This window comes from Anas platyrhynchos, chromosome 9, assembly GCF_047663525.1.
Source record: "Anas platyrhynchos isolate ZD024472 breed Pekin duck chromosome 9, IASCAAS_PekinDuck_T2T, whole genome shotgun sequence".
Lineage (NCBI taxonomy): Eukaryota > Metazoa > Chordata > Aves > Anseriformes > Anatidae > Anas > Anas platyrhynchos.
In genome coordinates this window covers 16,390,905-16,401,948 of record NC_092595.1, presented here as the reverse complement: position 1 = coordinate 16,401,948, position 11,044 = coordinate 16,390,905, and the positions used below count along the sequence as shown (strand labels likewise).

The 11,044-nt window shown below is 47.3% G+C and overlaps 2 protein-coding genes across 4 annotated transcripts in view; both read left to right on the top strand.

Annotated features, from left to right (window-relative positions):
• The first annotated feature begins 203 nt into the window (after positions 1 to 203).
• Positions 204 to 6,115, top strand: NME9 (NME/NM23 family member 9). 2 transcript variants are annotated; one of them, XM_072042578.1, is made up of 6 exons: positions 204 to 296; positions 423 to 548; positions 3,391 to 3,448; positions 4,311 to 4,414; positions 5,465 to 5,536; positions 5,837 to 6,115. In XM_072042578.1, exons 2-6 carry the CDS (start codon positions 516 to 518, stop codon positions 5,966 to 5,968), a joined length of 399 nt encoding a protein of 132 aa, XP_071898679.1. In that variant the 5' UTR covers positions 204 to 296; positions 423 to 515; the 3' UTR covers positions 5,969 to 6,115. The 2 variants fall into 2 exon arrangements, with proteins under 2 accessions (XP_071898679.1, XP_071898680.1); XM_072042579.1 differs by lacking the exons at positions 204 to 296; positions 423 to 548 and adding an exon at positions 2,658 to 2,782.
• Positions 6,116 to 7,209: 1,094 nt separating this feature from the next.
• The window catches only part of VPS8 (VPS8 subunit of CORVET complex), a 75,207-nt gene continuing 71,372 nt past the window's right edge, over positions 7,210 to 11,044 (top strand). Inside the window, exons 1-3 of one of the 2 annotated variants that reach the window (XM_072042575.1) lie at positions 7,210 to 7,352; positions 8,224 to 8,292; positions 9,984 to 10,114. Coding sequence is in view for 1 of the 2 variants with exons in the window: in XM_027464012.3 (XP_027319813.1) it covers positions 7,672 to 7,809; positions 8,224 to 8,292; positions 9,984 to 10,114 (338 nt within the window). In the remaining variant the exon portion in view is untranslated. Of the gene's footprint in view, positions 7,353 to 7,575; positions 7,810 to 8,223; positions 8,293 to 9,983; positions 10,115 to 11,044 lie in introns of those variants that run through there. The other variant, XM_027464012.3, reaches the window with a different exon arrangement.

Here is an 11,044-nt window from a genome sequence, read left to right as displayed (position 1 = left end):
AAAGTTGAGCTGCATTTGGAGTGGGGCCAGCAGCTTACCCCACCCTCTGCTCGGTGCTGTGGAGGTCAGGGCTGGCTCCCGCGAGGGGGAATCACGGAGGTGACGGAGCCAAACCCTCCTGGCTGCAGCACTGAGGAGCTGGGCAGGCTGTGCTGCTGCTCCTCCCCGCATTGCCAGGGCTGCGGTAGCAGCATTGGGGCGCTGCCAGCTGCCGCGCAGGTACCGCCAGGCCCCAGCCTCGGCCCTTCTGCAACTCTCTTGGGACGGGGCGGGGGGCTCCTGCTGCGGTTTTGGAGGTGTGTGGTGGTTCAGGCCCTGCAGCAGCACTTCAGCTCCGACCCCACACCTTTTGCACGATGCAAAAGGCAGTTTGGCCCGGAGAGAGGAGCAAAGACAAGTGAAAAGCTTTCTCTGTGCTGCAGGTTGGCCAGCAGCTGGATTCGCATAATTAGAAGACTTCTGCTGGGCTTTGCACTGGGGGGTGCTGCTCAAAGGACCCTTGTTGCTGTAGAAGAATGGCTGCAAGGAAAAAGGAGGTAGTCCTTCAGGTCAGTAGGAGCCAGCTGTGATAGAAATGCCTTTTAAAACATCTTTTAAACTCACAACAGTGGGAGGAATGATGTTCAGTCCTAGGGTAACTTGCATTCTTCTGGCAGAGCCCTATTGCGAGGACCTCGTGGTGGAAAAGTATTCCTGAAGGCAGGTGGGAAGCGATGGCAAGTGAGCTATGTCCCCCAGGGTCATGGTGCAGAGAGTTCCCTGCAGGTTGTGTTGAAGGGCTGTTAACGTGCTGGCACTGTCCTGCGGTGTGGCTGCTTTCAAAGAACACCCATGGATGTTTCACAGGATTGTTCGTAGCACTTCCAGAAGTAGAGACCAGGAGGGGAAAGGGGTATTCTCCTGGTTGTTTTTTGAGTCTCTCACTGAATGTTTCTGACCAGTTCACTTACTTAGAAAGGTTGCTGCAAAGCTGGAAAAAAAAAGTTAGGAAGTGCAAGAAGAATTCAAAGGCTGAAAAAACTATTTCACAATGATGCACAGAATAAATTTTCCCTATTTACACTGTGCAAGAGACCTCATGATGCTTTGTTAGGAGGAGAAAGGGGATTTCTGAGAGCAGATTAGCATGCAAAATCATAGAAAAAGCCCCAAAGTACGTCATTAACATCTTGAAATTTTGAATTTCTTTACACAAGAGAGATACTGAAGGAAGAAGTACATAACCTTGTTTGTTCACTGTAAGAATTGGAAAACATGGGGTGAAAGTTTGAGCATTTGTATGAAGGATGATCACTTTGTTAAGCTAGAAATTATTTATGCTGCTTGTTTCCCTGTGTTCATATGTGATGGGGAATGTAATTTAAACAAGATTTTTCACCTTTGGCAACTGAATATACACCCAGTTTAGGAGAGCCTGGCCTAGGCTTGCAAGAATGTGGTTGTTCACATCTGCAGGTGGGTATATATGAACCTTGTGTGAGACACAATGTGATGTCCTAGAAAAGTTCTGGTTGTGTCAGAGAAAGGCAAGTCCTAGCTGCCTCTGGGCATTCAAATTAGCAAAGCACTTTAAACAGCGTTGGCATTGCTTTCCAAGTCCATCAGTCGAACTCGTTATTGCAAATTATAATCATCATAAATGAGTTGAACTCATTAACATTCTTGAAACACTATGAGGGTGGTCCTTGCACTGATGATACCTGGAAAAATTACACTTCTTAATTCTGCAGATGTTCACTGAAAAAATTAGGCTTTGGGTCATATGCTGAACAGGAAAACAGAGGTGTTTGAACAACTCCCCATTCTCTGAGTGCGGTGGGGTGCTGGAGAAACTGTACAGTGTGACCTCCAGTAACGCCTCTGAAAATCTGTAAAAGGCCGGCCGCTTAATTTGCATGGGAATTTCCACTCTTCAAATTCTTTACTTTGCAATTTTGACAGTCCTTTAATGTGTGTTGGTGTTAATTATTGAATAGTAGCTAGCCTTATTGCAACATACTGTGTTCCAGCATAGACAAAATGTATTTAGGATTAATGATATCAACTGAGAAAGTTATTAAGAATCTTAATTGTTCACTATCAGCACAGCAGCAACAAAATGTATTACCAATGTAACAGCAGGGTGATTCTGTAAAGTCGCTTCTTTAAAGAGTCCAAATTTTCAGAACAATTTTTTTAAATAATACCAAACACTACTAACCCTGGGCTTTCACCCTTTTTTTCCTCCTCTTTAAGTCCAGCTCAGCATTTTTAGCATGTCCTGTTGGCACGGTTAGTATATCGTGTTATTGCTGACACTCGAGTAGCTTGTGCTGATCCTTATTTATTTATTTATTTTCTTTGCAACAAGACCCTGTGAAAATTATTCTTTGTTGCTCTCGCATGACCTACGCTTACAGAAATAGGCTGGTCAGCAAAGGAGGTTGCTGGAGTTATTGGAGAGCAGCGTGGTGTTCTAACAGCACGACCAGCCCATGGTGCGGCATCCCACAGCCTGTCACAGGGGTCACTTCATTCCTGCTTCAAGCAAAGCTGCCTGGAGTGAGGGAGGAAAGAAATTACTAATGGAGGGAGAGAGGGCTTGCAGCTGAGAAGGATGAATGTGTCCCTGGCTTTGGTGAAGGAGTCGGCCTGAATGCTGCTTTCACAGCTGCAGCCTTAGGTGATCCCTCAGCTGCAGCCTCTTGTCTTGCACATCAAAGGACGCAGAAGGCACAGAGTGGTGTCCCGTAGCTAAGGTGGAGACTGGGGCACAATAAATCCGGATACACACCACCACCTCGTAGGTTCAGCTGGGAGACTGGTCATTTGGCCATGATGCTGATGCCCTGCCAAGATGCAGGGGCTGTTTCCTCAGTCGGACCCCAGAACAACTTTTGGTCTCTCTGCAAACTGATGCGGGGGTCTGCAAGCAACCAGACTGTTCAAATGGTTGCTGCAGCTAAAAGGGGGAGGGCTTGCATTTGCCTGGATGCTCCTCTCCTTTCCATATGCCTTTCCTTCCTTCTGAGACAACTTAGGCCTCTAATCCAGTAAACTGTTCCTCAGGGTTAGCTGGCTTGCTGATGGGTCCCTGAGAGCTGGCGTCCGGTAGTAGCAAGAGCATGTGGGAAGGAGGAATAAGAGTTTGGGGGAAGAGTATCTGAGTTCAGCTGACTGCATGTTTTTTCTGAGAGGTCTCCCACTCATGTTCTAGCACAGCTTGGCACTGCCCAGCGGACCAGAGGTGAGAGGATTGCAGTCAGGAGGTTTTTTTCTGAAGTGTTCGGATAGCAATACCCCTGTATGTCTGATGTGTGTCTTACATGCAAGAATGCAATGATGTGTCCGTATGTTTATAGCTACCTGGTGACTTACTGTTGCTCTTACTGTTTTTAAATTTTCACACAGACTAACATCAATAGCCAGGAACTCTGGGAAGAAATGCTGTGTCTCAAAGGCCTCATTGGTAAGGGCTTGGTCAACATCTGAGGTTTCTTTTGTTCTGTGTTAAAATGACTCCAGTCCTGTCAGGAATCAGTTTCTACTGGTATGCATGTTTCAGTCAAACCCTGTTTCTGTTGCCCTGAGTAGAAAGAACAAATAACACTGTAGATGCAAGACTAGCTGGAGATCAGTTTTTCTGCCTTCTGTGGGACAGTTATCATGAAACAACGGCACCACTGGAGCACGAGCCTCTGGAGTCTCCAGTCCAGCCACCCGCTTGGAGCAGGACTGTCCTGGCTCCCGAGGGTAGGGAGGTTAGAGGGATGATTAGGTAAGCCTTGCGTGCTCTTCCTCTGTGCAGCGGGTCTCCCTAGAAAATCTGATACCTCCAGGGGATCAGCCATATAAATATTTCTTCTCAACTCCTCCATACCATTGTTATTAGCTTGTTTCATAATGTGATTTCACACTCTCATCTAGCCATGGAAACCTTGAAAGAGTACGATAGTTTCTACTTCAGAGTTGAATCCATAGTCTCCTTCTAGGTGCTTTTAAGTGTCATGCCACACTGCAAACACACCTCTGGGAACAACAGCCACAAGCTGTGGCTTGAGGGGTTCAGACAAACCTTAAGCATATCTCCTTCCCTAGGAGGGTGGTGCCACAGGGGTCACGGTGGGGCACCTCAGTTCTCAGAGGCTTTCAAGTTTCTTATTATTGTACTAAAATCTCAGAGGTTTTCAAGTTTCTAATTATTGTACTAGCAACCGTTTTGTAGTCCCCTTCCAGAAGATTACAGTGCAAAGAGGACAAGTGCACAAGCCAGCCTATTGGTCTAAAAAGACTGATTTTGACCTTTTTCTTATACATTTTCATGCTTGTAGTTGTTGATGCGTTTCAAGCCTGGTGTGGTCCCTGCAAAACAGTAGTGGATCTTTTCCGAAAAATAAGGAATGAAGTCAGCAGTGACCTCCTGCATTTTGCTGTGGTAAGATCCAATTTCGCACAGCTTAAAATAACTATTGCCCTGAATTTAGCAGGTAACTAAAGGCTGAAGTAATTTATCTCTCTAATATTCAGCCAAAATGGTAACAGTGCAGAAGTTCCAGCTTGTGTAAGTCTGCTGGATGCAGGCAGTTGGTTACATCAGTAACAGCTTATATCATTAAGAATTTTCAGGCTTGAACATTTCTGTACTTGTCTTCTTCTCCTTTGCAGAAGCAATCTGAAAACTTGAAGGCAACTGATCGTTTTTTTCCTGTTTTTCATATTGTACCACTGTCTAGCTCTTGCTTTAGCCCTGCCAATAAACTTGCTGTTTTTCTTTGGCAAGATGACAAGTTTGTTGGCAGATGTGTGTTTACTGACGTGGTGAACTTTTCATAGTACTTGCTTCTGCAGTGTGCAGCAAACTGCTTAAGCTAGACAGAATCGGTAGCATATGCATTCCTCTGATGTACAGGGGAGAGTCTGAAAGAGCTGGATTTCTTCGCTTTGGAGAAGAAAAGATCTAATAGCTGTCTTCACCTGTCTAATGGAGCGTTATTAGAGAAGGCAGAGACAAATGTTTCTGAATGGTACAGAGTGAAAGAACAAGAGGCAACAAGATCACCTTGCAGCAGGGAAAATTCCAATAGATACAAGGTGAAAAAAGTATTCACAATAGGAGTGGTCAGGACACTGGGACAAATTCCTGCAGAGGCTGTGGGGCACTGTTGCTTGGAGATACTCAAAACTCCATGTCACACAGCCTTCAGCAACCTCCAGCAACCTCCAGCTGCTGTTCAAACCACTGCTGGCAAAATCTCCCAGAGACATCTGCCTGCTTCTTGTGTCTCGATGCTGAGCTGAGAGAACTGTGTCCTTGCTCTGACCACTGTCATTTTAGCCCATAAGACTGGGGCCCAGAGGTGCTTTGCTGTACATAAGAGATGAGAGTAGGCAGTTGAGGATGTTCAGGTCCAGTCTGTTGCATGTGTACTCCTCTGAAGCAGAAACATTTTTTAGAAACAGCTGTTTTATTTTACATTCCTTTTAGGCTGAAGTTGATTCCATTGATGCTCTGGAAAAATACAGAGGAAAATGCGAGCCTGTCTTTCTGTTTTATGCAGTGAGTGACGATCTTTTTACAGTAGTTGCATAGCAATAAATATGACTTGTCAATGGGAACAACTGTCCCCTTTGAGAGCTGTCCTACCGCAGGACCTCACTCTGTCACATGCTGCTTCAGTTTGCCCTAAGACTGATCAGGAACAACAACGAAGGTTGTTCCAAAGTTTCCCTTCCTTTTGGAGCAGAGCAGCTCAGCCTGGTACACAAAGTGATATGTGATGTTCTCCTCTGATGATTTCCAGGGCTCAGAGAGCTCTGCTGTGAACTAACTTACTGACTTGCTTTTCACACCTTTCAGGGAGGAGAACTGGTAGCTGTTGTAAGAGGAGCGAATGCACCGTTGCTGCAGAAGACCATTCTGGAACAGCTGGCAGCGGAAAGGAAGGTTTTAGAACATGGCGGGGAGCGTGTGGTGGTAACCAAGCACTGAATTGTGCTTTCCTCCTCGTGCCGGAGGAAAAGGTTCATTATCTAGTGCCAGCATAGCTCTAAAGTAGGGATACTTCCTTGTAAAAATACTGTCCTTTTGTGTGAATTGAGTCTGGCTAATGTGTCCCTTGAGCCTCCACAAAGCTGTAGAGCCTACCTTGATGGAAGCAGCTGGGAAGGGTGATTGTGTTGTTTAAAACCTCTGTCTTCATGTTAAGAGGAAAGGCAATACATGTCATCCAGCATTTTCCAAGAGAAACTGTACTGTGTTTTGTCTTGACCTGTTCACCCACCCCAAGCATTAATTTTATTCCTTAAAGCTACCTTCTTGGCTTCTAGTTCTAGAATATCTAACAGGTCTGTTTGTGATGGCCATTTCTCAGGCTGTGGTGGATGACACTTCATTGCAGTCTTAGTCATTTCTGTTCCTTGCTGTGCAGGACCTGCAGCCTGTACGTGGATATCACTGTGTGCAATCAGTCTGCCTTTCAGCGGCTGGTGTGGTCTGTAGTGTCTGCTGTGAAGCTCTGGGGTGTTTTGTGGCAACTTTTCTCCTCCCTCCAGCAGCAAGCTCTGGTGTCAGAGCCCAGCAAACTGCAGTGACCTGCTGCTGTGAGTGTAGTAGGGAACAATGTTTCTGAAAAAGTGCTTCCTTTGATCTCAACTTGCTGTGCAGTGGTAACGGTGAATCCCCTTAGTTCTCATACAGCAAAATGACTCCTACTCCCCAGACACCTTCTCCATGTCACTGATGATTTCCTTAGACGGTTATTAAATCTTTCCTCAGCCTTGAGACCTCTGTTGTCGTGTCACAACCCTGGTTTGGTTCCAGGTTCCTCCTACTGCACTGCTGCTATGGGGTGTGTGCTTGGGGCACCTAATCCTGGATGGTCCTGGGGGCTGAAACCAGAGGCAGCCGCAAGCCCTCCCCAGCCCAGCTGAGTGAGGACAGCCTTCTCCTGCGTGCTCAAATTGGGCATTTCCAAGGAAGAAAACTGTCTTTCCTGCCTCTAACCTGCTCGTCTTTGGGCATCTTCAAAATACAGAAGGTGCTGTGTGGGTAACTGCCAGCTCCTTCTGGGGGGCAGGGCTCTGGTGCTGCTGCCTAGCCTGGTTCTTTGAATGATTTTCCCCTGGCTTTTGCCAGACACCTGAGGGAGAAGTGGCGGGGTGGTGCTGGGCAGGCAGCTGCTCTGCTCGCACTGCTGGGGATCTGCAGGGGGAGCTGGGGCCCTGCCTGGCAGACACGGCTGGCGCCTAACGAGCCCCTCAGGATGCTCCCTGCTCCTCCGTGTGCTCTTGCTGCTAGGCACAAGACGGAGCCTTCTCCAACCAGGAAGGAAAGGGGGCAGCTTTTCGGGAAGAACAAGGGGAAGGCTGGCTAGGTAAGGCAGGTGCAGCTGCAGGCTGCTCTTCGTGCCCTTGGTACGTGCCTTTGCTTGAAGCTGCAACCCAAAACACCCCAGCAGCTGCTGCGGGGACACCAGGGGACCTTTATCCGCGTGTAACCTACCAGCCACACGTCTTAAAGAATAAATAAATAAATAACAAAGTTCCTGCCGGCGCCGCGGCCCCTTTAACGCCGCAGAGGGAGCCGCAGCGGCTGCGCCGGCGCGGGGCGGGGCGCGAGTGGGGCCGCGGGTTCGAGTCCCGGCGGTGCCGGCCCGCTCCCGGCCTGCTGCCGCCCCCGGCCCGCTGCCGCCCATGGACGCGGCTCAGGAGCCGGGATCCTGCCCCCCGGGAGCCGAGGCCGAGCCGGGCGGGCTGCCGGGCCCGGGGCCTCCCGCTCCGCGGCTGAGCGCGGCGGAGCTCGACCGCGAGCTGGACTCCCGCAGCGAGCTGGTGCGGCCCCAACCCTGCGGCACCGCGGTCCCCCCCCGGTTCCTACGGCCCGGTCCTGGTCCTAGTCCCGGTCCCGTCCCTTTCCCCGTCCCGTCCCGTCCCCGCTGCCCCTGCCCTCCCCTCGGGCAGCCGCGGGGCCCGGCTGCGCGCCCCTCGCAGGGCGGGGGGGCAGCCGGTGGTGCCTCGCTGAGGAACCCCTCGTGTTCCTTTTTCCGTGCTAAAAACCCGATTTTCCCCCTTCTAACGTCAAATTTCAGGCAGTTAGTTTCAAATCAGGAAAGCTGCGCGTACACGCTGTGTTCACGCACAGGTGGATCAGAGGGGTACGCGCTTAGCTGCTTTTTCTTTAGTTAGAAATGAGCTCGGGAGGTGGTGTGGGCAACCTAAAGGCAGGCTGTGCTTTCTGCTGTCCAGATCGATGACAAAGAGTTCGACATCCCTCAAGTTGACACCCCTCCGACGCTGGAAAGCATCTTAAACGAGGTGAGTGGCCTAGCAGCCGGCTGCAGCGCGAGGCTGCGCTGAGCTGAGGCACCCTGTGCTCCTTTGGCTGGCCTCTTGTTTTCTTCTGGGAAATAAAGTTGCATAACCCCATAATTTCCTGATATTAATGGCTGACGAAGCATATGTTTGTTGGAGTAATTGCTGCACTGTAAGACAGAGCTACATTTTTCAGTTGAAGTACTCCCAGCTGAACCATAAGGGGTTTCCATTGAAATTAACTGTGTTCAGCTGTGGAATTGGACAGAGTCACTTGGAGGCTATGCTGTCCTTTAAGGTCAGGGGCATCAAACAACTTTATTTTTAGCTTTAAAACAACCAAACACAACCCAACTCTGAGCAATTTTTTAAGACCTGGGAGGAGATGAGAACTAGTTTCTTCACAACTCTGTTTATGTAGTCTGTTGCACGTGTTTAGCCCTGTGGTGGAAGTAACAAACTCTCAATGCCTGACGCCGCAGGAGAGGACTGACTTTGCCTCCCCCCCCAGTTCTGTTTGTGTTTTCCAGTAGCACGGTTTTTAGAAAGGTAAAAGAAGGGTGTGGAAGTAAAGGCAAACTCTAAGGAAATAAGCTTTTTAGCAAGTTGAGGGAATTGGTGGTTGGACTTCCAATGAAACCAGTATAAAGGCAAGGTGTTTGGGACAGGTTACTTTTTTCAAAAAGCTACGCTAATAAAGGCGTAAAACGTCCCAAACAGTTGGATATAGTCTTGGAACTAGAGGAATATTCATCAGCCACTTACTGCCCATGCAGAAGGGGATATTGAGTGGTGGTGTGCAGGGGTGCGACCCGTTTCTGCTGATGCCTGTGCTGGTGAAGGCAGGGGGGATGTACTGGATTGGGGTGGTACCAAAGCGGGGGCTGCAGTCACATCCATGTCAGGGCAGTGGAGCTGCAGTCACCCAAAGAAAACATAGGTCAGTGCAGACAAACAGAGTTTTATCCAGTACTGTTTATCTCAGTGCATGCAGGGTGGGAATGACTGCCAAAGGATCTGCTGAAAAGGATTTTTGGAGCACAATCTGACTGAGCACCTGCTCTGATCTCTCTTTGGCAGTAGGTGGAGTATTGTTTGCGCTCTCTGGCTCTGTGCTTCAAGGGTAACGTGAACTATAAGGAATTTAGAAGACAGTGGGGACAATGGCCATTTAAAAGTAACATAAAAACAATTCCAGGCTGAGTAGAGAGAGAATACCAACAGAAGACCCCAGTCAGAGCACAGTCAGCCCTCCTGCTGGCCACATTCTTACTGAAGACCCTGGGCTCATAGCAGCCAGCGGTGCTGGTAGACCCTTAGCCACTGTTTGGGCAACTGCCGGAGGAGCACATGATAACAGCTTTATGCCTTCTCGTGGCAACTAGAGACGCTTGAGAACAGCTTACTGAAAAGTCTGTTAAAAGTTTGAAAGAATAAATTATATATGGGGAAGAAAGATTTGTTAAAATCTTTCTATCCAGCCTACATCTGTGAGTATTGAGAGTTCCGAAAACTCGTTCTTCAACGATATCAGTTCTGTGAAATGATAGTTCTGTTTTTCTAAGGCAGACTATCTTTTTATCTTCAGCTTCTATTTCTTTTTCCCTTGTTATTGATGCTATTTTTCTGTTGTTTCAGTTAGGTTGTTGTGCATTTTGAACATTTACTAAGCTGTGGTGATTCTCTTCCTTCAGACTGATGATGAAGAAGAGTCTTTCATTCTGGAGGATCCCTTTCTCTTGAACATTGATAACACGGATACACATTCCTATGACACATCTTCTGTAGCAAGTTCTGACAGTGGGGACCGGACACACCTGAAAAGGTACCACAGGACTGATTGCCTGGAAGGTTAAATGAATTTTAAAGCAGCACTGCATATATCTGTTAGAGTTAGCCTGTTTGAGCAATAAGTGTATTTCGTGGGAATGGAGTATTAAAATTTATTTGAATGTTAATGATGATATTAAAACACTGAGCCATATTTACTTTAAAGAAAATCTTTCAAAGATTTGATGGAAGTCTGTTGACTTCCAGAGCCTGCAAGCAGCTGGTCGTATTTTTAAAAGGTGAGTGAACTGCTGTTGCTCCTCTAAGTGGAATGTTAATCTTGACATTTAAAAGCAGCCTGGAATGTGGTAGTTAGCTGTAATACTGCTGACTTGTCCCATTAATTAATGAAATGTGAGGGCTTCATCCACATCCTGAGTCACTCCTATGGCTTTATTACATGCCATAAGAAGTTGGTGTTTGGTTTCCCTGATGTTATGATTGTTACATGAGTGATTGCATAGGATACAAGGCTATGTGGCAGCTTGTTGTGGTATATGCTGGTGAACTTTTTCAAATAAAATGGGTCCTTAGCCATAATATAGGCTATTAGCAACATGTTTTGTCAGCCTACTTGCGAGCCATGCGTTTATGTGCCTCTGGAGAGATAAGGACCAAATGTTTTGTGTGTTACTTCTGGAGTTTTGGAAATTTAACTTTCTGATGGAGTGTGGCAAAAAAAAAATAATCTAATTTTCATGGGGCATTTCTCTGTACTGTGTGCTATAGTATGCCACAGCTTTTTAGAAAGTACTTTCCCCTGTACACTTGTTCACGTGTTACTTGTTAAAGATATTTTCTCCATAAACACCACCATTTACCTTTCACATAAAATCAGCTGTGTTTGAATCGATTGTTATTCTTTAAGCATACATTTAGTTTTCCCAAGGGTCTGTATTCTGCTAGTGAGCCTTTTTCAACTTTA